Here is a 25,657-nt window from a genome sequence, read left to right as displayed (position 1 = left end):
TATCAATGACACGTAGTTCCTCTTATCGTGGCCGAGGCACAAATCGTCGCCAAAATCTCCATCGGCAAGGTCCGATGTGGAGCAAACCGTCATCTATGAAAAAGCAACATCCCTACTAGACGGTCTAGCCAATCCCCTCGTGGAGTGCAGCTTACTCCAGCTTTTCAGCAAGACCCTAGGGTTCAGCTAAGCTTCCCGGGGTAACGCATGTCGCTTGAATCAGCCATCACAACATCCTGTGAGGGGAGAAATCTGGGGAAACCAAGACTTTTAGCTAATATTATCGTCCCGTTTCATGACTCTCGAGCACTTGTACTCCACTCTTCTTAAAGACTTGTCCGGATATGTGTTCGGTTCCACACCCTCGCCAATGGGAGTTGTGAACCACCGCTCCGGGGTATGCCGCCCCACGTACTGCTCGGCTCCACCAGCATCAAGATCGTCCGGTAGGCGGCGTTCGCCGTCTAACACCCAGAGGAGTGCATATATCATCATTATATCCAACTTCATATCGATTTGGCGGGGCAATGGGTGTGGCATTATCTCCAAACTATAGATCTTGAATTTGCCTCTTCTCAATACCAATATTGCACCATGGCGCCGTATTTTGGCCTCCGTGGCCCTTCCCTGAACAGGGCTATCATGTGGTTGGTCGTGTGTCCGGCCTTTGTGACTTATGGATACAATCAAGGTGTGATGGGAGGTCTGTTGACCTTGGAATCTTTCGTTGGGACCTTCCCACAAATGAACACACTCACTGCAACCGATGCAGAGAAGACCTACAACTCGACGATTCAAGGTAAGCTCAAGTACTATATCTGGGGCACAAATCGATCCCAGATGCTCTGTATGTCCATCGCTTGGCTCATTTCTCATACCATATACTTTCAGGCACGGTCGTCGCGCTATATACCGTTGGTGGAATATTTGGTTCGCTATCATGTATTCAATTTGGCGATAGGCTCGGCCGCCGGAAAGTGATCCTGTTCACCTCCTTCATCTCAATGATTGGTGCAATCTTGATGGCAACATCCTTCTCCCTTCCACAATTCATCGTTGCACGACTCGTCCTCGGATATGGCACCGGTGGCTACGTCGCTACAGTACCCGTCTGGCAATCCGAGATCTCGAAGCCTAACAAGCGTGGCGCGCACGTAGTAACCGACGGTATCTTCATCGGCGCTGGTATCACCTTCTCTCTTTGGGTCGACTTCGGCTTCTACTTTGTCAAGACCAACTCGGTTTCCTGGCGATTCCCCTTGGTCTTCCAGGTCCTTCTATCACTGATGGTCATGGGCTTTGTAATGCTCTTCCCTGAATCGCCCCGGTGGCTGGTAAAAGAGGCCGCACCGAGGAGGCGCGGGAGATTCTGGCGGCGCTGGACGACGTCGATGCTCAGTCGGAACAGATCACCCTCGATATTCGCGATATCGAGACATCCCTAGCCCTTTCTGGAACAGGTTCCTGGAAGGATATGTTGAAGATGGGCGAGCAGCGTTTGTTCCACCGCACCGTTCTCGCCTGTATGGGTCAGATGTTCCAGCAGATGTGTGGAATCAATCTGATCACTTTCTATGCCACGACCATTTTCGAGCAATATCTCAAGCTCGATCCCGTTCAGTCTCGTATCCTTGCTGCATCCATGTGCCTAACACAACCGCTGGGCGGCCTGCTGGCTTATTTCACTATCGACCGTCTAGGTCGTCGCGTGCTTATGTTGTGGAGTGCTGTCGGAATGTCAATCTCAATGGCAATCCTAGCTGGCATCACATCCGTGCAAAATAACACCGGCAGCTTAGTCTGTGCCGTGGTATTCCTTTTCGTCTTCGAATTTATCTTCACGGTCGGATACTCCGGCCTAACCTTCTTATACGCCACAGAGGTCGCTCCACTCCAATGCCGAGCATCTATTAGCGCCATCTCCGCTGCCGCCGTGTGGACATTCAACTTCCTCCTTGCTGAGGTCACGCCCGTCGGTTTCGCTACCATCGACTGGCAGTATTATATTATCTTCGCCGTGTTGAACGCTGCCATCGTGCCGACTGTTTACTTCCTCTTCCCAGAGACGAATGGCCGCACTCTAGAGGAGATCGATGAAATTTTCTTGCAGTCGCGCAGTATCTTCGATCCACCCCGTATTGCTCGCTCGCTTCCACGTATGCACGTGGCGGAGGCTCATAGTGTGGATATCGATGCCAAGGAGGTTGGCAGTGGCGATGAGGGCGTCGGCAAAAAGCCTAAGGTGTAAATCATTCACGAAGATATGAAATAAGGGTCCTGCTGGTTTATCGGGATATGTAAATAGGATTTTCAACCGTGTCCCTTGAGCGACCGGTTATTATGAATTTATCAAACGAAATTTTGTTTTGGTTGCAGAATATTTTCGTGTTTCAATTGAAAAGGGGGGATTAATTGACAGATGACAGATTGAGGGGCATGTCGGTCCGATGATGCGAGCAAATGTCTCAGGTATACTTGGCGCCGTTTCAGGCCATCCTGCAGAGTTTCATCTTGCCAAGCATCCTTATTTCCTTGACGTATTTGGAGAGCCGCCTGTCGATCACTTGCCGGATGGCGATTCCCCCTATCGGGGTATGATGTTGAATAAAGTGGAAACAGAGAAGAAGAGTGGGAACAATGCACTATGCCCGCAATGTTTACTCTTCGGTCGCCGAATTACCATGAATCGGGGATGTTGATAGTAGATGAGGTGATCCGCGACGGAATATCTCCGGATGACAATGTCTTACTTCAAACAATCCTGCATGGTTTCATGGTCTCCATAAGTAGTCTCCGTGTTATATCCGGCGCAGCCGGTCTTACCCCGGGGTGCAGGTATATATAACAGCCTTTGTAATGGAGGCACCGCAGATTAAAAAGAAGCAAACCACACCTCTAAACGGCCCAGTATAACGCAAACACACAATCATCTCACCAAAATGCGCTCTTTCGCATGGCTCGTCTCTCTTCCCATGGTGGCCGAAGCGGGTGAAGTCCTATGGAGTGGACGATTCAACGCCTCTGCAACCGTTGCCGACATCGAGAAATGTATGTGACTCTCAGAAGATGCTGTTGATTAGTACTGACATAAGAGAAGGGTCGTGGTCTAACCAAGTTGGCGCTTGGCAGTGGTATATTCATGGGAATGCATCGACGGACAAGTACCTCGGTCTCTCACCTGACCACAAGAACCCGGCGGATAAGAGTGATGCACAGGGTGTCCGAATCACAATTGTAGGTTATATCTCAAACTCAAGGGAACCGGAAGCTGATAATAGTTAGGACGGCACATCGTTCTGGAATGGACAAGACATGGAACGATCCGAGCTCATCCCCCAGACCAAAGAGGATCTCGGCAGTGGGCATCTGTTCTATCATTTCTCGCTGAAGACAGAAGACACCAACGCACCGAACCCGAGCTTCGAGCACCAGATCGCATTCTTCGAGGTAACAACCCCCTGCCCAATGTATTGAAGAAAGTCACAGCTAACATGTATGTCCACCACAGAGCCATTTCACAGAGCTCAAGTACGGCACCGCGAGCGGCGCTTCGGGCAAAGACAACACCCTCCGCTGGTGCGTTGGTGGAGACTCCCACTGGGAAACTCAGTTGAAAGCAGGAAATTGGTACAACTTCGCCTATGATATCGACTTCGACGCGAAGACCGTTGGCTTGTGGGCATCGAATGGTTCCGAGAGCCTAAAGCAGGTTGTATCGGCTGTCAACGCGTCGACATCGACGGACTCGGCGGATTGGCATATCGGCGAGCTGCGACTCCCTAATGGGGGCGTGAATCCGGCTCCGGAGGATTGGTTTTGGTCTGGCGTTTTCGTGGAGAAGGCTCCAATCACCGCTGCTATTGCGGGTTCTGCTTGAGACATAACTTCAGTGTTGTAAAGCGCTTGGGGGTCGTTTGATAAGATCAGGCCTCGTGTTAAAATGAAATGAAGACAAACAACTTGGCAAACTTAACAAACATCATTCCACTCCACTCTAGGTCCACCAATGACGTAATACGTCAAACAGGGATATAGTTAGCTGTTCACATATCTGTATCCACAGTAACTAAACAGCTAAGCAATAGCACAGGAACCAAGAATTCAAGTCATAATGTGTAGAATTTGAAACTATGTGGTCATTTAAATTCGTTTAATAGTACAAAGGATAATTATTTACCGCACGGTGTAACCGCCGTCAATGAGCAAATCGTTGCCCGTCATGTAAGTGCTGGCATTGCTGACCAGGTAAACATAAGCACCCTTAAGTTCCTTCGCATCACCATTGCGGCCCATGGGGATCATAGAGTTCCAAAGATCCTGGACATCCTTTGCGACGAAATCAGACAACCCGGTGTCAATGTAACCAGGGGAAATGCTGTTCACGCGAGCAAAGTCGCGCCATTCGTTGGCCAACGACCGGGCAAGGTGAATTGTGCCGGCCTTAGCAACGTTGTATGAAGTCTGTTCCTGGGGGAAGTTGGCAATGTGGCCTGACATCGACGCAGTAATGACAAAGCTGCCGGTTCCCCGCTCCTTGAAGTGCGCGCCAACGGCCTTGGCGCAGTGGAAGGTACCAGTCAAATCGGTGTTAATGACTTCATTCCAGTCGTCGACAGAGCCATCAAGGATGCCGCTATCGGCTGTGCGTCCAGCGTTCGCAATGAAGGCATCGATCTTGCCGAAGTCCTTGATCACGTCCTTCACGAGAGTATCCACGCTCTCCCAGTTACCCACGTCGCACTTGTAGGGTCGGACTGTCACGCCGTATTCTTCTGAGAGTTCCTTGGCGTTCTTCTCGCCGCCCTCGCGGCGGGAGGCGTATGTGATGGCCAGGTCGGCGCCCATCTCGGCACAGCCGCGGGCGGCTTCGATTCCCATACCACGAGATCCGGAGGCTCCGGTTACAACGACAACCTTGCCCTTGAGGCTAAGGAGGTCGAGGAGGCGCTCGGCTTTGGGGACAGGGATAGGCATTATGGTGGAGGTTTGGTTTGGTGGTTAGGGAGTCGAGAGAGGGTAGGTTTGAATGGAGGGCTTGATAGTATAGATGAGAAGAGTGTTATTTGATTATAGTCATTCAACTTCTGGGCATGAAGGTGGCTTAAATATGTCGACGCCCCTCATATGACTTCATGGTTGGCTCCACGAAGTATCCTAGCGCTGACATCAGAAACCCAGGTAGGTATAGCTATCTGTGGATCTCCTGCGGCCGGCTTTATCAGGTTATGGCCTCTGTTGTTCCAGCCAACTTGGCAAATGCAGGCATAACATCGAATCACTTCAGTTCTGTCAATCGTAGTGGAGACAGATGGCGGTGGGGCAATGACGTCATGACCTGAACTGGGATCTTCCAAGCCGGAATCAGTTCATCCAACTTGTTTTAATATCATCATGTTGGAGATTAGATGACATCGGCCTCTAGAAGATAATTTCCCGATCATTCTGGAAGCTTCCTATGTTGTTCTTGCATGTTCTCTTCATCAGAACATGTCGAAGCTATCAGCACTGAACGCGGGGGATCGCCCCACTTCGACACGCTAAGGAGAAGTATAGAGTTGACAATGGGTTCGAGCCTTCTCGCCCATTTTGTATGCAGAAATACTTCCTGGCAATCCATGGGAGCCCTATGGGGTATTATATCTTCATAGAATGGTAGAGAGAAAGGTAGAACTAAAGTCTCTTCAAAGAACCCTAAAAAGTGATGACGGAAACGACAAGACCCAGAAAATTGAAACGTCGAGTCATTGACTTTGTATCAGAAACAAAAGAAATCCCCGGGCCACTTCTAGCACAGCCATGTATCCAATAAACTTCTTTTTTCATTCCAAATATGACAGATCAAGCCGAAGGAATCCCTCCTACTCAGCCAATCCGGGAAGGCGGACGTCTGCATCGATCCTCCACAGCAAGTTCCCTACACCATAACAACTTTAAAGATTCATTTTTCTCAAGGTACACACAAGGAATTTCCCTGAAGAAATTTTGAGCCTAACTAACAATGTTGTAGAACCCATTCCTTCTTCCATCGAGACAGTCACATAGGTCATGTCGGGCGACACCCTTTGCGAGGCAGCCAAGACATCGAGCTACATACCTGGGATGGCCCCGATGATCCAGATAACCCGTAAGACACGAGAAAAGGATGATCAAGAGGGATTTCACTGACAATCCAGATTCAATTGGAGTAAAACATATAAATGGGTGCTCACTATAACGATTTGTTTCATGTCAGTGTCCGATCGTTTTGGCTGAGATTATACTAACCGATTATAGTTCAATCCTCACAGGTCTCCCAGCTGGATCCTACGGCGCAGGAAACAAATACATGGAGCAACAATTCCATGTCCAAAATGAGCCCTTTCCTAACCTTGCATGGGCTACAGCGTCTTGGAATATGGGCGCTGCATTCTGGCCCCTGATCTTTGTTCCATTGACCGAATCCTCGGGGCGTATGCCTGGATATTTTGTTGCATATTTCATTCTCGTCATATCCCTGTTTCCTTCAGCCTTTGCGCAAAACTTTGCCACGTTGGTCGTTACCCGATTCTTTGGCGGAGGTGCGTCTTCGGTGTCGATCAACATTGTCGGCGGTAGCATCAGTGATGTCTGGTATGGCCCCAAAGCTCGGAGCTTACCGATGTCTTTGTTTGGATTTACCAGTGTGGTTGGGATAGCATTGGGTCCATTCATCGGATCAGCGATTCAACAGATCCATAAAAGCAGCCCATGGAGATGGTAAGTTTTGCATTTAAATATCCCAATTAATGTGGAAACACCGCTGATAAGCATTCAGGATCTTCTATATTCAAATTATTTATAATGCTGGATTAATCCCCGTCTTCTGGTTCATTCTTCGCGAAACCCGTGCAGATGTGATCTTAAAGAGACGTGCCAAAAAGCTCCGCTATGAGACTGGCCGCTCTATATACGCTGAAGCCGATTTGGACACCACCAGTGTCTGGAAGCTTGTGCAGATTTCATTCGAGCGCCCTACACGAATGCTCCTCACTGAACCTGTGGTCATCTTTTTTACCCTATGGGTCAGCTTCGCGTGGGGAATCCTCTTCCTCTTCTTCTCGAGTGTCGCCCAGACCTTTAGTTCAAACTATGGCTGGGGAACGTTCCAGACTGGTCTTGTTCAGCTAGCCATATCGGTCGGAGCTGTGATTGGCACAGTTCTGAACCCGATCCAAGATTGGATCTACCTCCGATCCGCAAGCCGGAATCGTGAGCACCCGGGAAAGCCTGTCCCAGAAGCCCGGTTGTATACTTCTATACCTGGCAGTTTGTTGTTCGCTGGTGGGCTCTTCTGGTACGGGTGGGCCAGTGTGGGGGACGGCTCTGTCCCTTGGATTGTGCCAGCGCTGGGAATTGGCTGTACTGGCGTGGGAATCTACTCTATCTACATGGCCGTGGTAAACTATTTGACTGATGCATATGAGAAGTACGCTGCTTCAGCCTTGTCAGCTGCTTCATTGGGTCGCAATACCTTTGGCGCATTTCTCCCTCTTGCCTCCTTCCAGCTGTTCGAAAACCTGGGCTATGGTTGGGCTGGGTCATTACTTGGTTTTGTTGGACTCGCCCTATCGGTTGTGCCTGTCGTGCTCGTACTTAAGGGGCCGGCTATTCGTCGACAAAGTCCATTCATGCGTGAGGCCATGTTTGCGCCCGATGATGAAAGTGAACAGGATGACGTCGTACAACAAAAGACAGAAGTGTGATAGGCCACTTCTTCAGACTAGACTAGTTGGTGGACACGCGTCACCACTAAATCCCTGTATATGAAACACAAAGATCGGTAATGAGATATATTAGCGCATTTGCGCTAGATACTTGGTTAATCGTATTAACCGATACAATTCAAAAGTAGAAAGTACATACTCCGTAGGCCGAGCAAGATTGACCACAGTAGCTAGACCTAGGTATGTATTTAACACTATACGCCGCAACATGAACGAAATATGTCCACCTGTATATATATGCTGTTGCCTCCAATAGGATATCGTCCATTGGTCATTTGCTAAATTTGGCATCTGCAGCTCAAACATGTAGTTGGTGGACATTGTTGGTGCCAACTGCGAATTTAAGCTCAATCTGCGAAGGATCATCTCAGCCCCACAAGCTTCGTTGCGCCAAGATAACCATTGCCTTGGACGTGATAGAACTTTCTTGGCGCGCAGTCTCGGCGCTCAAGACATATCCCACTGGTAGTTTTCTCTCTTCGGCGGGATACAGCATCTACCTAACTAACCCTAAGCAATGCTTAAGAATCCAACCGAAATGGTTGCCCTTGTTTGGAGACTCCCCCTCGCCCTACTGGATCTCGGGATTGCCCGCGGTCGAAGGAGATGGCTGATTAAGCGGAGAGTCAGGCCCCGGGGCTCCGAGCCCTCCACCTAGGGCTATATTAGGAAGGCAGGGGACTTGTTTCCAATTAGTGGACAGTCATTCGTCAGCCCTGGCCGATCTTTCCTAAATGGAATAAACTCGTGGAGTGGAGATTTCCCGCCATCAGTTCTCCTGAAGAGTTGACGCGGCGCCAAGCAAGCTTGTGTAGGAGATGCGCCAGACTTGCTGCCACTCAAGTCTAAGCCATTGAGTATTCGGACCGGCCGGGAATTCCGATAATTGAAAGTGCTGTTTCTATTCCAGGTGAACACGCGTCCGGGGTAAAAAATAAATTTGTCGTGAAGAGATATAAATCCAGGCTCCAGCAGCTATGAAGTCCAGTCCTCCAAAAACTGCCTATAAAATTTTACCTTATTCAAAATGGTCCAGCTTTCCAAATTCCTCGCTGTTGCAGCGGCCTGTCTGGCGACTCCTTCCATCGCCCACCCAGGAGAACAACACGATCCCCGCGCCTTGAAGCATGAGATCCATACCCGGAATTCCATGGCTGCCCACGCTAAGCGATCCCTCAATGCTTGCGAGAGCTCTCCCGCCGCGCGCCAGTTGAACCAGCGTAGCATCACCCGTCGCTCGAATACTGTCCAGAAACTTCGCCAGAAGCGTGGAATTACCGCCAGTAAGCTACATCCTTAATCGTATCACCCGTCAAACACTAGCTGATGTGCATCAAGGTTCCCAGAAATGGCGCCGCGACCTTGCTGCTCTCGAGAAGTGGGAGGCTATCGACCACAACCGTACTGGCATCCTTGATTACAGCCCCGCGACTCCGGAGTCAGTCGTATTTGGTGCTAACACCAGCTTTGTTCTGACGCCCACCATCACTGACGGTCCCTACTATGTTTGGGGTGAGGTCGTCCGTCAGAATGTCAAGGAAGAGCTTTACTCGGATGGTGTCGATGTCTTCCTCGAGGTGCAGTACATCGACGTGAACACCTGCAAGCCCGTTCCTGGAGCAGTCGTCGATATTTGGCAAGCCAACGCCACTGGTGTCTACAGGTAAGTTTCCAATGCCCATCGACGGATCTAAATGTTCCAATTGGGACTGAATCATATATCTAATTACTCTTCTCATGAACAGTGGAATCTCCGTGTCAGGCAACTACGCCGCAGACGGCTGGGACTCGACTTACCTGCGCGGCATCCAGCAAACTGACCGTGACGGCGTCGCAACCTTCGAAAGCATCTTCCCAGGCCACTACGACGGCCGTGCCACGCACACCCACCTTCTCACTCACCTGAACGCAACCCTCCTCCCCAACAAGACCCTCAAGGCCGACACCGGTAGCGTCGCACACATCGGACAGCTGTTCTGGAACGAGGTGCTCCGCACCGCCGTCGAGGACACCTCTCCCTATAACACCAACACCCAGGCTGTCACCTCCAACGCCGAAGATATGTGGAGTATCCTGCAGGCAGATAGCGCTTACGATCCCTTCCCGGAGTACATTTACCTCGGCGAGGGCTTGGACGATGGATTGTTCGCTTGGATCCAGATTGGAATCAACACCACCGCCGATTACACTGATAACTCGTACTACAGCATTGCCGCTTACCACTATGCTGATGGTGGCGTCCAGAACTCTGATAGCTCGTTTGGTGGCGGTAGCGGTGGTGCTCCCTCTGGTTCTGCTCCCTCTGGTTCTGCTCCTAGTGGTACCGCTATGCCCAGTGCATCTCCCTCGTCTGCTTAAGGAATTGGATGAATGAGGGAATGTACTCAATCAGTGATCCAAAGAGCTTGATAAGAGGTTGCTCCAGGGAAGTGAAGACCGCAGTGCATCTGGTTGCTAGACACTGTATGTAAGTTTTATCCTTTTATGTATCAACAAATACACATTGTATGTAGGGCCAGTAATCACATTTGATACCGAGATTTTTTTTCATGTGTAACTTCCTCTTCTAATTCCCCCTCTTATGGTAGTTACCTGTGATCTCTTCATAGCATGACCAAACTCCGGCACGTGCGTTAGGGCTCAACGGGTGTGTACCGAACACGAACAACTAACCCCTCGACGGGCGAAAAAGTGGTTGTGTGGCGGGCATAATGTGTAAATAGCCGCGCACGGACGGGGAACCTTGGTTTTGGAGATCGTGGAAATGATCGAATTTGGGAGGACACCATGGGTTTCGCAATTACGGTAGATCATTGATGTCATGCCCACAGTTTCGAATATAGAGCAGGTATTTTCTCGTAGTTATAGTACTCTAGCCCTTGAGCCTTATGTTGTACGTCTGGATTAATTGGCATAATTCCGTTCCCTCCTGGGTACTCCTAGGTATTGTGTGAAGTGCCTCGGCTTCTATTTCGCATATGATAGATGAGGGAGTAATGGCCAAGAAGTTGCAGAAAATACAGTCTAAACTAAGGTCCGAGGTTGTGTACTGATCCACGGTTGGAAGGGGTTTGAGGTGGAAAACCGAGAAAACCGAGAAAACTTAGAAAAACAATTAAAGTTCAAGCCATGTAATTGACCCACGTTGCATGTACCAAAATCAATAAGGTTGGACGTAAAACGTCGATTTCACCTTAGAAATCTCCTTTGTGCAAACCCTGGAGTCCTCGAACCCTGGAACCCTGCAACGTGAGGAACCAATGCGGCTACCTATCCCCGGTTCCAGGGATTATATTTGGCCGTTACTGCACGGGCGGCGCCGGAATCCTGAAGAGGAGGGAAGCCGTCCCGGCGAAACTCAATGTATGTATCGTGCCACGAGCATTTATTTCCCCGCAATCCCCAATTCTGGGAACCTGGTAACAGTAACTATTACTCCGTTGAATCCCCGCTGTAACTGTGCCAAGTGGCCAAATGCGTGAACACCACCCAGTGTTCATGCGGCCGAATAAAGACAAATTACCTCACACAAAGGATTCCCATTCCCATAATTTGCGCTTGGTAATATCCCTGGAATTTTGTATTCATTCAATAGCTGTTCATTGAGTAGCAGTTCATTCAATAGCACCACATGCGACACGGGTAATAACTCAAATTTGAGTGGAAAAGAACTCACCTACGCCAAAGTGACCCCAAACTTGCCAGCCGTTCGGGTGGTCTCGTGTGGCGATCTATTGGAAATAGACTTGATCCGGATATCCAATATCCATATTGCCCCCACTAGCGAGATATGATTCACCGATTGATCCCCGTACTTTCCAGGGCTCATGCCCACTTTGAGGGTCTTTGTTGAAAATAGAAAAATTAGGGGTCTAGAGCTATATTAAACAAGTCAAAGTTCATTGAAGCCAGAATAGCGGGCCCGGGGATCTTCGAATATAACCATGACGGATTTCCCCATTTTATTTGTCTGGTTCTTTTTGGCATTTTCTGTGTATAGGCGCGGAGGGGATCCTCGTGCCCTCTAGTCATTCATTATGGATGCTAAAATTGACCCGCTTGAGGAGGTCGACCTCGATGACAGCCACAACAAGGCCATTTTGATCGTTACTTCTGTCTTCTTCGGTATTTCGCTGGTGAGCGTTATGCTAAGATGCTTTGTCCGCACCCAAGTCGTTCGTGCTTGGGGCTGGGATGATGGAACTATGGTAATAGCTATGGTGAACTACCCTGCACCTTCCACATAGCGAACAACTACTAATCTTGTCCCTTCCCATACAGTCCCTCAACACGGCCTTCGCCATCTGCGGAATCGTCGGGTGTAAATACGGCCTCGGGAGGGAACTATCCTACTTTATCCTACACCCAGACAACTTCTACCGGGCAATGCTGGTACGATCTCAGCCCTAGTATCCTACAACTCAAGCTTACATACTCCCAACAGTGCTGGTGGGTAGGCCAACTTTTCTACGTATTAACCTGCGTCGTCGCCAAGCTCTCCATTATCATCGCCCTCCTCCGCATCACCATCTCTCGCGTCCACGCCTACATCCTCTACGCCGCTATGACCCTAGCCACCGTCATTGGCCTCATATTCTTCTTCTTCACCATATTCCAATGCTCACCTGTGAACTACTTCTGGAACCGCACGCAGTCTCACGCCCATGGCTCCTGCATCAAGACAACTACCCTCATCGGTGTCGCGTACTTGTATAGTGTCGGTGCCGCTATTACAGACTTGACTATTGGATTGGTTCCAGTGGCATTGATCTGGAATTTGCATATGAGTCGCCGCACTAAGGTTGCCATTATCATTATTTTGGGTATCGGTTGCATGTTCGTGACTCCGAGGCACTTGGCTTTAATTTATTTGGTGGCAAATGCTAACATCCCTGCAGTGCGAGTGCTGCGGTTATTATTCGCATCCCCTATATCCCCACCTACCAAGATCCAGACTTCCTATGTACGCACGACCCTTTCTTAACGCCCCCAATTTTCAATCCAGACACTTCCACTAACACCCAACAGACGCCACTTACCAACTCTCCATATGGTCCAATATCGAAGCAGGAATTGGCATCACGGCGGGTTGTTTAACAACCCTCCGACCCTTAATCCGCTTTTTCCGCGACGGTTCCTCTGATGCCACACCAAACTCATATCCTCTACCCAACCACATCGCTGGCGGCTTCCACCGCTCTGCGCCATCAAAACAGATGTCCCGTGATGAGGCGCACCAGCTCTGGACCGGTCGAGGGAGTGACGAATACCACGGGGTAACTACCACCATATCCGGAGCTCACCAAAAACAAGTTAGTTCCAGTCAGGAGGACCTGGCTCCATATAGTAACGTCTCCGATGCTCCGGGGTGGATGGTGGAGAGGTCTGTTCGCGTGTCCGTGCACAATTCATGACATCCATGGATCGGGCCAAGTCCCAGATCTAGGCCCTCTAGAGGGTTATATAATTTATTTCATAATCTCACGTATAAGTTTACGACAATTCATTATTTTTGTTCAAGATTTGGGTATTCTTTTTTTTTTTTTTTTTTTCCCAAAAGCTACTATCGAAACGTGCTGGTTCCTTATGCAGGGGTAGCCCGATCGTCCAGCTATTGCCGGATCAACAGCCGATCGCGATGTGCCGCAAAGAGCCGATCTTTACGTACTTCGGATAAGGCACCAAGCTAACCAAGGCTCTACTATATGTTTCACTTCTATTATTACGTAGTCCAGACCGATATATTGCCGCTGCCACTAGCATGGGATTTCTAAGAAATACCAATTTGGAGGGAATATACTAATTGCTCTGAAATGATAATTCGAATGTCTACAAGATAATACTTGGGGCAGAAGAGGCAATAATAGGAATCAAGTAACGAGCTTGCCTGTTCTCCCTATTTTTGGTCTCGAACTATGTACCCACAGATCTACAATCCTTTCCTATGTATTCCGTTTATTATTTTCTATTATTCTCCAATAGATATCTGTTAGAACCCCAGTGGTTCCTACAAATATTGGTGCCTAAGGTATCAGTCTACCCACGCGGCCTTAGGATCCAAGGATACCAATGAATGTTTTATTTCCTACAAAGGATGGAGAGTTATATGATCTATGAATATATTACCTTCGCGGGCTAATTCTCTGTAGAGATGGCTATTGGCTTTTTTATAATACTACAGTAGACATTTTAGCTCTATTTCTTGATTATATATTTTTTTCATCCCAACTACCCTACCATATCCTAGTAAGAGTATTTATGAAGTACTATTTCTCTAGGTAGATTACCTCCCATCCCGAGATCAGGCACACAGACGAATAAAAGCAATGAAAGGGGATGATGATCCAGAGACACTATCCAGCCTAGCCCTTCTTACAGCAACATACGGGTGTCTAGACAAGCTAGAGATAGCGGAGCCGCTGTTAAGCGGCGTAATAGCCAGACAAAGAAGAGCTATGGGCCCCACAAACAAAGACACTCAGTTGAGCATGTGATATTTGGCCAAGGTGTTTGAAGATCAGAATCGACCAAAGGAGGCAGAGGAACAATTGGTGCAGATTATAGAGGCGAACAAAGCCTCCGCCGACCTAGATCTTCCCAACCTTATGTTGGTTATGGCCCACCTAGCCTGGATGTTCTATGAACAGAATCGGTTTCATGAGGCAGAATTGCTAATAGTTGAGATACTAGAGCAGACCAAACTCTCTCTCGGCCCAGATTATCCAGAAACCTTCTCAGCAATAGATTAATTGGGGGGTCATGATATTGAATCAGGGACGGTTTCAAGAGGCCAAAACCATATTCAGCACATTGCTAGCATCATGCAAATGGCTCCTACCTCCAGGTGATCTACAGAGGATACAAACTTCATCAAACTTGGGGGCTGCCTTGTATGGCCTGGGGCGGTTTCGGGAAGCATAGACTCAACTTGGGTTTGTGTTGCAGATGGGACAAGCAACAGACAAGGCAAGGGAAGTGTTGATTGCGAGCTTTGTCCGCCTTGATAGAATACGAGAAATGGTAGGGATATCAGCAGAGGCGATTGAGTTGATGGTACAAATTGCCTAGGGTGAAAGCGAGGATTCAGGCCCGTCAGAGGAGTTGGAGGTTGTCGAAGATCCAATGGAGGTGGACATCATGACCGGGATACAAACAGGCAACAGTGCTATTTTGAAGAGAAAAAGGGTCTAGGGAGTCATGGACGTGATATCCGTGCCTGATTAGCTGAATGAAATATTCCCATACTGGATGTACCCCGTCCTCGAATGCTGTAGCTGAACATTCTTTCTCAGATGAGGCATTCCAAGTGAGATGGCGTGGAGAGAACGATGTGTAAGATTCTCACGCCCCGCAGGCGTACCATCCATTTAGCTAGCAGATGAAATATCCTTTGGTAATAAATGTAATGAATGTAATATTTGGGAACAAAGGACATACAAAAAAGATATGCAAGAGAACTTCTAAAAAAAAGACATGACAGGGCCACATAAGCTGCCGACTATTGTTCTACTGAGTCGTAACCTTAGAAGTTGACTGTTCATTAAATTCACTATTTGCTGAAACATACAAAGTCAATTCACACATGGCATCATATACAACCGCCTGGGTAGTGGCCCCGGTGTTTATTAATTATCTCACTGATTGGTATCCTGCGTCTTCTCACGCACAAGGCCCTCCTGCGACTCAGCAGGCCGGACTGAATAGGGATCAACGACAGTTGACGAGAACTTGCTCGCCTTGATCTTGCTAGCAAACAGAATATCCAGTTCAGCGTAGGTGCGGCCCTTGGCCTCAGGAAGACGGAAGAATGCCCAGACAAAGGCAACGAGTGCCGTGGCTCCCCAGAAGAATCCGGTCTTGCCAGACGCATTCCACGCGGTCGGGTTCATGAAGTACGGCTCTAGAACCTGGGATACCACGTTGATGATCTGGTATGCTGTACGAGCGAGACAGACCGTCAGAGGACGTAGACGCACGGATGATGTCTCCGAGACGATGGCGTAGGCGATGGGACCAATGGTCAGTGAATAAGTCAAGAGCCAGAAGAAGCACAGTCCGGCTTGCGCCCACATAATGCCATTTGCAGAGGAGGATACGTCCAGGATGCCGATAATGAAGAGAATTGCGCAGAGCGTTCCCTGACCCACGACGTATAGCGTGCGCCGGCCGAATCCTGTGATCAGCCACCAGGAGAAACAGGTTCCAACGAAGGCAATGGCAGTACATCCAACACCGAGCTGGAAGGAGCGGGTGACAGGAAGGCCGGCTTGGGTGAAGAAATAGGTAGGTGAGTAGGCGAATGTACTGCCGGATAGAATCTGGCCGACCAAGGCCATGCAGCAGATCTCAGTGCGGCGAAGGTCAACTCCCTTGAAGCAGTCGTAGTAGGTGGTGCCAGCTTCGATCTCAGATTCGAGCTTGATCGTGTGCACCATCATGGCCAGTTGTCCGTTGATCTGGTCTTCGGTCTTGGTGCCACCCAGGCGGCGAATGCTGCGCTTGGCATCTTCCAGGCGATCGTGGCGGACGAGCCACCAGGGACTCTCGGGTGCGAGCCAGGCAATCACCATCAGGGGAACGGGCCAGATCCACTGCAGGCCGAAGGGAATACGGTAGCCCCATTGGTCCTTTCGATCGACGAGTCCGTAGAGAACACCGGAGGCGATCAGCTGGCCGATAGCCCAGCACAAGTTGACATAGATGGTGAGGTAACCGCGCAGCACGGTGGGGCATACTTCAGATGCGTACGCCGGTCCGATGGTGGCGAACACTCCCCATGAGAGTCCGCAAAGGACCTGGCCGGTCAGAAGAACTGCCGCAGAGTTGGCGAAGAACGTGATGAAGATCAAAGCAGTGAGGAACCCAAGGGCGACGAACATCACGGGTCGGTAACCGTACTTGGAGGCACAGTATCCGTTCAAGATACCGCCTGTGATCATGTCAGTCTTTGTCCTGCTTTCGCGATCGGTAGGAAAACTCACCAAAGATACATCCGACTGTACTGGCCATGTTCAGACCTGTTTGCCAAGGGGCAGACACCTGCCATCCGATATCACCACCATAATCCTGTCCATACTTCTCATTGAACGACGGGTAGGCGAAGAAGTTGCCCATCAGGATAGTATCGTATCCCTCCATGATGATGGACATGGAGATCAAAACAGACCACATGACAGCCTTTCGGTTCTCCCGCAAAGCTTGCATCAGTGTCTGCGAGTGCTCATCGTCGGTGGCCTGCTTGGCCTCGCTGATGGCACCGTGGCCCAGAGTATCTTCGACATGGTTGGCGGCAGACTTTTCTACCGCAATTACAGCATCACCAGTGGTCGCCATGGTCAATGAAGGGGCTGATGTTGACTATTGTAATACAAGATCCCACTGAACCTCAAACCCGAGGGGGAACCCGTCGTCTATATACGTTAATTATCGCGACATTCAAACTGCATTAGCGTGTATCCGGGGTTGTGGAGAAAGAAAAAGGCGATTTGGCACCGGATCCCTAGACTGCAATCAGCCCATCTCGGTATTCAGGCTAATTGTCGCGCTGGGTAGAGCGTGGGAAGAAGACATATTCGAGTCGAGTCATACAATAGTAGAGTCTAGACCAACTCTGGAATGTCGGACATGATGGTTTGAAATTTACACCTATCAGTAGGGAGAATATCGACAAGTGGGAATTTTTCGAATCAATTCAGCCGCCAGTAAGTATTAGTGTCTGGGGAAGCGAGGTCGGGGAAATGTGGGGAGGCCATGTGATTGGACCTGGCCGCGTAGCGTTAACGCCCCCGGAATGTATGAAATGAAGCTATCCCCTTTCTGTAACGGCAGGCAGGCCGCACATTCAATTTGGAATAGGTGCCCAGAACAAAATTCGGGACCCAGTCTGAATTTTTTTGCGCCTATTGGAACAAGACCCAGGTCAGGTGCCGTCGAATATATCTGTCACGGCGTTTCGGGCCGGCTTGGGTAATGTGACGAGCTCGGATTCCGACATCCGATGTTGGAACGGCGTTTTCCTCTATGGGATCTGCGAGCAGAATCTGGGGTTTTTCGCACTTGCTGGGGTGTTTGTCTTGCTTTGGACAGGGATCTGTGCTGTCCTCTCAACTTAAAACTCGCTGCACCTCGTGCGATAAAGGGAAATCCATGCATGTGACTTCCTTATAACGGCCATCACTCTTGAAAATGAACTTTCAATTCACTTGTTCTCTTTAAAAAGGAATATATCGGGCTTTCCAGCCAATCACACCACTGTGATGGTCCAAACCAAGTGGGCTTTCACGGGTAATACCGGTGTTTATGCATGGAAGTGGTTCGTCCAGGGACACCCCCGGAATCGGCAAGGGTCACTCAACTCTCTTCTTCTTGCTACGAACTTCCGGTGTTCGCAGTCCGATTCAGCATAACTGAGCTCCGAGGGGTCAACGTGCCGAGTTCATGTTGGAAGTTGGGCGAAGGAGCAGACAGTGTAATAACCCTTCTCTCTACTGCTTCCTGCAGCGCAATCCATCCTCCTACCATCTCCCAACCCTTGTCATCATACTGCACCTCAACGCTGGGGGTAGGAAAAAACTGTCCCATGGCCGTTGGCGGTCGAACAAGACCATAGTTGACGCAGAGATGATCCGACCACTGGGTGTCTTCGGTGTCTGCCTCATATACTAACAAAAATAGTCACTGATGCGCCCTTGGGATGTCTTTTGGTGGTCTTTTTGGTGGTCTTTTTGGTGGTCTTTTTGGTGGTCTTTTTGGTGGTCTTTTTAGATAGTCTTGTGATATATCTTCTGATGTGTATATAGAGGCGGTAAAAGAGCGTCAATCAATCAATCAAAGTTCAATTAACCTGTTGCAGTCTAAGTAGTTGTGTGTGACTATGCAGGCGCTTCATCCAACTGAAGCAAGAACTCGAATTCAGACGCCGAGTGGGATCTCTCTCAGAGAATTTATATATACAGAGGCCAGTCCATAAAGAGTGCAAAATCAGCCCATTCCCATAAATCAAACCCATACAGAAGAGATAACCATATAATAATTGCCGGGGGGTGCACTCCCCACTTTCCATCTCTCACTTTTCTCTCTCTCTCTCTCTCTCCGGTAAAAGAACATACTCTACATGAAAGACTTATGATATTTGTTTTCAAATACTCTTTTTCAAGCCGGTGTATCTTCTCCTTCTACACGTGATTACTGATTACTCCATATTCTATTATTACACCCCGTATAATAACCAGACGCCCCAAAAGATAGGAATTTAGGCGGATCTTACATCTATACCGTACATCGCTGTACACGTCGAATTCTCCCATAGCTAAAAAAAAAAAACCTCACATCTTCCGAAATATTTGTAATTTTTGGAGCCTATTGGGCCCCTACTAAGGCCCAACAGGCCGTTACTCCGGGCCCACGACCTATTGCTAGGCCTAGGATCCGGGCCCAGAACTCAGCCCATTAGTGGATGAGGGCGGGTTGGGTTTTAGGCCTTGTAGGCCTTGCAGAGATCTAGTGTATGCATATCCAAAGAACGGCCAAAGTTCCTATAGTCGGAGAATATGGTAGGCTATCAGTTGAATAGTTCGACCCAGCCTTGGTAAATAGTAAATAACTATATTGAATCGACTTCTACCCCAAAACATGACTATTCAACAGCCATACCTCCAATCTGCCTAAAGCCCCGCGCTAGTGATGCCAGCATATAAAGATTCCTTCAAACTAGTCCAATCAGCCTGGCCGAAAAACGAGTTAAGTAACTCCTTGGACCTGGTTGGCACCACAATATCGACATATCCCTGACGTGCACCTGGGGGGTTCTTGACAAGTTTGTCGCTGGATGCCGGGCGAAGCTCGCGGAGGTGGTCGACAACTCCCTTCCAGATCAGTGGTGCAGCTAGTCCGAAGATACGCTCAGACTTGACACTGGGGTCGAGGAGGGCGATTGCATGGAGGCGAGCGACATCTTTGACGTCGACAAAGTACTCTATTAAGAGGATTAGCATCCTCAACAGACAAATAGTATAGAATAAATGAATGCTCCCTCGTTGATAACAGGAAAATAACAAAGTGAAGAAAGGGGGTCCTTACGGGAAATAGCTATGTCAATGACCATGTCATTTCCTTCCAGTAGCTGGAGAGCCAGAGCTCCTGTTGAGCCAATATTCTTATGCAGAATCTCTCCCATCTATGTAGAAGTTAGATAATCGTCTCGTAGTTGGAAATGAATAAACTTACTGTGAAATCTGGAAGCACGGAGTTGAAAGTAAATGAAGGTTTATTCTTCTTGACCCAGTTATAAGCCGCGCGTTCGCCTTCAGCCTTGGATGCGATGTAAACAAGGAAGCCCTTGCTCTCTGCAGGAGTGTTCTTGTCCCACGCTGCCTGAACAGCGGTCTCGTTCCATGTATCTATGTATTTTAGTCATGCTGCAACATACATTCAGGAAGAAGAGATAGGGCTTACCTTGAGTCAGTTCAATTCTGCCCTCGCCTGGGTAGGGAACCACGGCTGAAACGGAGGATGAGGTAAGAACAACCCTCTTGATAGATGGTACTCGAGCAGCAGCTTCGAGAACGGCCTCCGTGGTGGCCACGACGTGATTAATAATGTTAGGGTCGGGGCCGAAGGATGTATCCGAAGCCTGTATTTCTAAAGTTAGGATCTCGCAACAACCACGGAGATGATCAATTTTACATACCACATGGACAATACCACTGACGCTATCCAAGGCTGCAGCTAGAGCCTCCTTGTCATCCAAGGTTGGAAGATTGACGGTTTCAAATTTCCCACCTCCATACTTAGACTTAAACAGCTCATTAAGCCACGGCTTCTCAGAGCGAACAGCACCACGGACAATATATCCTAGAGATAATAGGACATCAACAACATTGGAGCCGATGAAGCCATTTGCGCCGGTGACAAGGATACGCTCGCCAACCTTGAGGGCATAGGAGTCTTGGGAAGCCATGGCAGCTTGAGGGAGTTGCTTATGTGAATGCTGTGTAAAAAAGGAGTGTCCTAAAGTGTCCTTGTAAGAATGATAGTGCTCGAAATAATACTCTATTTCCCCGCGAGACGTACTTATTTATATTATTTTCTAGATACAATGTTTTAATCCGTGCTTGATAAGCCTGGAGAGATTTGTTCTCGAGGAAATCAAATGTACCACACATTTGGTAGCGGACTCACCCCATAGATTGCCTTGTGTCTGATTTCTTAGTGGTGGTTAGGTCTGTGAACCGGAGGTCCGGGTTGATCCGGTGCAGCTTGTACATCCTCCGGAAGTCCGGGTTGACTGCAGCTTGTAAATTCTCCGGAGCCTGAAGTTTGTATCTTGTATCATCTATGATTATAAACAGTATTTGATTCCTCATCCCCAAATTTAGAGAGGCCAACCCCCCAACAGTTGCGCCCATGAGAGTGAGTGTGCACTATGGCCCTATGGCTCTCGTATATATTGATGATATCCTTGTGGAAGGAATAAAGCTTCTTCGTCAGGAGACTCTCTCATTGCATCCCACAACATAATACTAATTCTTGCAATTAAGTCATCTTTACTCAAAGGGAGTTTTTTCTAGGCGGTCCACCGATTATATATTTCTACATATGGTCAACAATGGATACAAAGGAAGTAAAAATCTTTTCGATGTTATCTCGAGCCCCCCAATAATCTTCAAATGTTGTTTTTAAGAAAACGAAAGGAATATTGAGAATGGGTGGATGATATTATAGGGAAGTTTATGGAGTACAAAGGTAGAAGATGAAGATATTCCCAAAAAGGTGTAGACCCTGCCGATCGGATGACATCAGGAATGTTGGTTGCTTCCGCCCACATCCGCGTCGGTGTGTACCTGGATTCCGCGAATTTCTGGATCCCTTGGGAGAACTTCAACACCTTCCCGATGCTATCCTACATATCTGCTGCCTTCCAGTCCTCGCCGGAAGAAGGCGTACAGCAGCGACCTCCACGGTATGCTGGTGAAGATACCACGCCAACAACCCGCCGGGAGATCTTAGGATGGTATTCGTACGGGATTGCGGCTGAAGTGTTCGCGGTCTGTGGTGTAGGTTCGTAAAGACATATTGCCAATTCAAAAAAAAAAAAAAAAAATTCCAAAAATTCAAATTACTTACTATACCAGGCTCTTTTCTACCCCTCACCTTGGAACAGTTAGCCCGAGAGCGTGGCACCCTACAAACGAGCCGCCTTCCCTGTGTCGGATCATCCGCAGGGAACAGCACAAATAATGCTGAAAATGGCCCATGTGTGGTCCCGGTCTTCGGCCTGGAGGTCAACACAGCCAGCTTCGCCATGTACACCTTCTCACTGGCAGTACTTATCCAGGCGCTGACACTGATATCGTTCAGCGCGCTGGCCGATTACGGTATGGTTGCAGCATGCCGGACTGAGAACGTATCGTGCGAAAAAAAAGGGATAGGAGCTAACGTCGATTGGATGTTTAGAGAACAATCGCAAGACATTGCTTATGGTATTCGGATTCGCCGGTGCACTCGCCAGCATGTTGTTCATATTCATTGCACCGCCCGTCTTTGTTCTCGGATCGATATTGGTAGTCGTCGGTGTGACCTGTCTCGGCTCGTCCTTTGTTGTGCTGAACTCTTATCTCCCTGTGCTTGTCGCCAATGACCCATCACTTCAAGAGGGCAAGGGGGATGATGGCGCGGAAATGTCGAGCTTCGACCGAGACGGAGGTAATTCGGGATGGAATGCCTGGGGTAACGATGATGCCGATGCCGATAGTTTAGATGGACTTCAGCCATCAGGGCAGCCACAAAGCTCACTAGAAGGTGGAATGGGACCCAAGACCCCGCCTTCGTCTTCACCGGAGCTGCAGCTGTCGACCAAAATTTCCTCTAGGGGAATCGGTCTTGGATATTGTGCAGCTGTTTTTGTTCAAATCATCAGCATTATCATGCTCATCACGTTATCCAAGACCTCCCTTGCAAAAGTGTCTGCCACTCTCCCCATGCGCTTTGTTTTGCTCCTGGTCGGCATCTGGTGGGGCGCATTCACCTTGGTCACTCGTAATTTGCTCAAGACACGGCCGGGGCCACCTCTGGATACTGTCTCCACCAAGGGCGCCGGAAAATGGCGGACCTGGCTACGACTAGTCGGTTTTGCATGGAAATCACTATGGGAGACGGTCAAAGTAGCCAGCAAACTGCGTGAAGTCATCATCTTCCTCGTAGCATGGTTCCTACTCTCCGATGCAATGGCCACTGTTTCAGGAACAGCGATCCTGTTCGCGCGCACAGAACTCAAACTGAGCACGCCGCTGATCGGCCTCCTCTCCATCACCGCCACGGTGTCGGGTATGACGGGCGCATTTCTATGGCCACACGTGTCTCGGTATTTCGGCTTACAACCGAATCACACCATCATCCTGTGCATTGTCCTTTTTGAGTTAATCCCACTCTATGGGTTGCTTGCTTACATCCCCTTCATCAAAAACTGGGGGGTGTTTGGGTTACAACGGCCGTGGGAGATATTCCCGCTAGCCATTGTGCACGGGGTAGTATCTGGGGGACTGGCATCATACTGCCGATCTTTCTTTGGGCTCTTAATTCCGCCCGGTAGTGAGGCTGCATTCTACGCTCTTTATGCCGCTACTGACAAGGGGAGTTCGTTCATTGGTCCGGCTATTGTGGGAGCCCTTGTTGATGCGACCGGTCAAGTGCGAAGTGGGTTTTTCTTCATCGCGGTGATAATTATTCTGCCTATTCCGCTGGTGTGGATGGTTAATGCAGACAAGGGTCGTCGTGAAGGTTTGGCTATGGCTGAGACCCTGGGCAAGTCACATGGTGGACCTGCGGAATATGCCGAAGAAGCCGAAGGACTTCTGGCTAGTAGGTAACTAGATGACTAGACTACTCTATATATTAGATAGTAGAACATAGCGTGAGATATTTATGACCAGATAGATTATGAATATAGATGAATTTAGGAAAAGGGCACAAGTGAGACAATGAGACATGAAAAAAAAGAAGGTTCTCGCCAAGCATTGAGCAAAGCAGTGGGCATCATTGGCACACAATCCACGCTTATTTTAACTAATTCCTCCATTTCTTTCGAAATTGTCTCAAATTTCAGGGTCTAAAATAGATCAAAGACACGGCAGGGTCTTTTCCACCGCTCTGAATCCAAGTCAAGCCTTTTAGTCGGTAGTGCGGGATACACTATGTGGGGAGGTGATATATATGTCCAATAAAACATCCCCCTGAGAAAAAGGAAGCCCCAGAAGCTGATCTCTCCACCAATGGAAAGGGGTTAAATCCTCTAGCTTGGCAACTGAGTGGATCGATAACAGTGCTTGGTTTGTTGCAGCCTAGAAAGAGAGGACCCCCAATTTATTGTGAAAGGACCCTTGGCTGAATGGGACCCTGAGGGGAAAAAATATGAGGGTCTTAAAAAGCAAAGTCCGGATGGCGTGAAACATGGCCACCAGGTCCAAAGGCAGAAATATAAAGATTCACGCGTTTTCTGTTCGAAGAGATGGCAAAAACCGAGCGTTCTTTCGTATTCTCCCCCATCACAATCTTCATCATGCTCATCAGTGCAGTCTTTGCATCTCTGTTCATACTCGCCAATGCGAAGTCAGGGAAACAAGGTCGCTTTATCGAGCCCATCGCAGACTGCTCCCAGCTCCCATTGTACAACAATGACACAAAGATCGCCGGACCCTGGACGATTAAGATCGACAACTGCTACAATGGAGCCGGGCCTCACGGGTTATGCAGCATCGAGGGCTTCGAGTCTAGCAGCGATATCACACGGCAGCGATCTGATACACCTAATACGATCGAGCATGGATTTGTAAGTTCTTACCCTTGGTATCGGTGTATTCATAGATGGACGATACCCATCCATGAATACATAAAAACACCAATACAGAAGACCAAGATGACTAATAGAGATTCAGATCACGATCGTAAGCGACAATAACAACACCAAAACCCAGTTCCGCTGCAACGGCATCCTAAACACAATCGAAGCATACGTCCTATTTGGTCCCGGCGCCGGCACCCTGGAGTGGCACGCCGTCGGAATAGACCACCACCCCAGCACGGGGCGACTCGTTTGGGGCAAACCCGATGCTCAACCTGTACAAGCATACAAACACTACCGTCACGGTGTACCCGTCGAAGGTATCTTCCTCGGATCGAACAACGAGTCCAATTGGAGTGTGCATTCGGCTGGGAGGGATGTGAGCATTGTGGATATGAAGCCGTACTGGGTGCCACGATTGATGATCCCCGAGACGAGTATTCGCGATAATGAGTTCCCGACGTTGATGCGGATTGATGGGAGCTGACTTTGTTGTTCTAATGATTTGTTGCATAGCTGTTCTTGTTTTGTTTCCTGTTATTATACCCCCATTTATGCATACTGGTGGTGCTGCGCCTATCCTTTGCATTACATAGCAAAAGTTTCTAATACTGTTTTCATGGCATACACTGAGACCTTCGTAGGACAAGCAGAATTAATCCATGGAGGTAATGGTATCTGATATTTATAGATATATGTAATTGAATTGTGAACACTAGTAGGGAAAGCAAAAGCCTCGAGAAATGAGAAAGATCAATCTACGGAGTATGGAGTAAACAAAATCTTTTTTTTTTTCGCCGCGTTTCCGAATAGCTAGTCACCCACCAATCCCATCTTTGGTCCTAGTGGAACGCGTGGTTCACGGTTCTTTTCTTTTCCTCTGGGGGAAGATCAACATTCGGAACATCTTCGGGGTTTTTCACTTCGATTATCGACAATATTTTTGGATTTTCACATGTCTGGTTTGGTTCCAGAAAAAAGGAATACCTATCCTATAAATAAATATTGCTAAACAAAAAAATAAATATACTGGTGCCTGAAGTAAAAAAGATGAAGATAGCCGTAGCAGTCCTTCCGT

General features: G+C 48.7%; 12 protein-coding genes across 12 annotated transcripts; 7 read left to right on the top strand and 5 right to left on the bottom strand.

Annotated features, from left to right (window-relative positions):
* Positions 1–270: 270 nt before the first annotated feature.
* Positions 271–540, bottom strand: N7487_009180 (uncharacterized protein; the record flags this gene model as incomplete). The annotated part of the gene is made up of 1 exon (XM_056876910.1): positions 271–540. The coding sequence occupies one exon, from the start codon at positions 538–540 to the stop codon at positions 271–273; it is 270 nt and encodes an 89-aa protein (XP_056725490.1).
* A 54-nt stretch (positions 541–594) lies between these two features.
* N7487_009179 (putative MFS sugar transporter) lies at positions 595–2,248 on the top strand (the record flags this gene model as incomplete). Its single annotated transcript, XM_056876909.1, has 3 exons — positions 595–799; positions 892–1,334; positions 1,400–2,248. 3 exons carry the CDS (start codon positions 595–597, stop codon positions 2,246–2,248), a joined length of 1,497 nt encoding a protein of 498 aa, XP_056725489.1.
* Positions 2,249–2,909: 661 nt separating this feature from the next.
* On the top strand, positions 2,910–3,877 carry N7487_009178 (uncharacterized protein; the record flags this gene model as incomplete). The annotated part of the gene is made up of 4 exons (XM_056876908.1): positions 2,910–3,048; positions 3,098–3,234; positions 3,283–3,447; positions 3,509–3,877. Coding segments are annotated over 4 exons (810 nt in total), but the record flags the coding sequence as incomplete, so codon positions are not given.
* A 296-nt stretch (positions 3,878–4,173) lies between these two features.
* Positions 4,174–4,974, bottom strand: N7487_009177 (SDR family oxidoreductase; the record flags this gene model as incomplete). The annotated part of the gene is made up of 1 exon (XM_056876907.1): positions 4,174–4,974. The coding sequence occupies one exon, from the start codon at positions 4,972–4,974 to the stop codon at positions 4,174–4,176; it is 801 nt and encodes a 266-aa protein (XP_056725487.1).
* An 856-nt stretch (positions 4,975–5,830) lies between these two features.
* N7487_009176 (uncharacterized protein) lies at positions 5,831–7,721 on the top strand (the record flags this gene model as incomplete). Its single annotated transcript, XM_056876906.1, has 4 exons — positions 5,831–5,952; positions 6,008–6,124; positions 6,274–6,735; positions 6,794–7,721. The coding sequence occupies 4 exons, from the start codon at positions 5,831–5,833 to the stop codon at positions 7,719–7,721; spliced, it is 1,629 nt and encodes a 542-aa protein (XP_056725486.1).
* A 1,048-nt stretch (positions 7,722–8,769) lies between these two features.
* On the top strand, positions 8,770–10,100 carry N7487_009175 (intradiol ring-cleavage dioxygenase; the record flags this gene model as incomplete). The annotated part of the gene is made up of 3 exons (XM_056876905.1): positions 8,770–9,025; positions 9,081–9,405; positions 9,488–10,100. The coding sequence occupies 3 exons, from the start codon at positions 8,770–8,772 to the stop codon at positions 10,098–10,100; spliced, it is 1,194 nt and encodes a 397-aa protein (XP_056725485.1).
* Positions 10,101–11,779: 1,679 nt separating this feature from the next.
* On the top strand, positions 11,780–13,156 carry N7487_009174 (putative integral membrane protein; the record flags this gene model as incomplete). The annotated part of the gene is made up of 5 exons (XM_056876904.1): positions 11,780–11,962; positions 12,024–12,134; positions 12,187–12,578; positions 12,641–12,705; positions 12,771–13,156. The coding sequence occupies 5 exons, from the start codon at positions 11,780–11,782 to the stop codon at positions 13,154–13,156; spliced, it is 1,137 nt and encodes a 378-aa protein (XP_056725484.1).
* A 2,220-nt stretch (positions 13,157–15,376) lies between these two features.
* Positions 15,377–17,075, bottom strand: N7487_009173 (uncharacterized protein; the record flags this gene model as incomplete). Its single annotated transcript, XM_056876903.1, has 2 exons — positions 15,377–16,671; positions 16,724–17,075. The coding sequence occupies 2 exons, from the start codon at positions 17,073–17,075 to the stop codon at positions 15,377–15,379; spliced, it is 1,647 nt and encodes a 548-aa protein (XP_056725483.1).
* Positions 17,076–18,110: 1,035 nt separating this feature from the next.
* On the bottom strand, positions 18,111–18,323 carry N7487_009172 (uncharacterized protein; the record flags this gene model as incomplete). Its single annotated transcript, XM_056876902.1, has 1 exon — positions 18,111–18,323. One exon carries the CDS (start codon positions 18,321–18,323, stop codon positions 18,111–18,113), a length of 213 nt encoding a protein of 70 aa, XP_056725482.1.
* A 1,082-nt stretch (positions 18,324–19,405) lies between these two features.
* N7487_009171 (NAD-dependent epimerase/dehydratase) lies at positions 19,406–20,700 on the bottom strand (the record flags this gene model as incomplete). Its single annotated transcript, XM_056876901.1, has 5 exons — positions 19,406–19,716; positions 19,821–19,917; positions 19,968–20,140; positions 20,196–20,373; positions 20,431–20,700. The coding sequence occupies 5 exons, from the start codon at positions 20,698–20,700 to the stop codon at positions 19,406–19,408; spliced, it is 1,029 nt and encodes a 342-aa protein (XP_056725481.1).
* Positions 20,701–21,544: 844 nt separating this feature from the next.
* On the top strand, positions 21,545–23,608 carry N7487_009170 (uncharacterized protein; the record flags this gene model as incomplete). Its single annotated transcript, XM_056876900.1, has 3 exons — positions 21,545–21,800; positions 21,875–22,117; positions 22,197–23,608. The coding sequence occupies 3 exons, from the start codon at positions 21,545–21,547 to the stop codon at positions 23,606–23,608; spliced, it is 1,911 nt and encodes a 636-aa protein (XP_056725480.1).
* Positions 23,609–24,297: 689 nt separating this feature from the next.
* N7487_009169 (uncharacterized protein) lies at positions 24,298–25,066 on the top strand (the record flags this gene model as incomplete). Its single annotated transcript, XM_056876899.1, has 2 exons — positions 24,298–24,567; positions 24,674–25,066. 2 exons carry the CDS (start codon positions 24,298–24,300, stop codon positions 25,064–25,066), a joined length of 663 nt encoding a protein of 220 aa, XP_056725479.1.
* Positions 25,067–25,657: the final 591 nt, after the last annotated feature.

The sequence above is a fragment of the Penicillium crustosum genome, assembly GCF_028827405.1.
Source record: "Penicillium crustosum strain IBT 35664 chromosome Unknown utg000004l_segment0_segment0, whole genome shotgun sequence".
Taxonomy (NCBI): domain Eukaryota; kingdom Fungi; phylum Ascomycota; class Eurotiomycetes; order Eurotiales; family Aspergillaceae; genus Penicillium; species Penicillium crustosum.
Note: the sequence above shows the minus strand (reverse complement) of the source record. Positions and strands in the feature narration are given on the sequence as shown.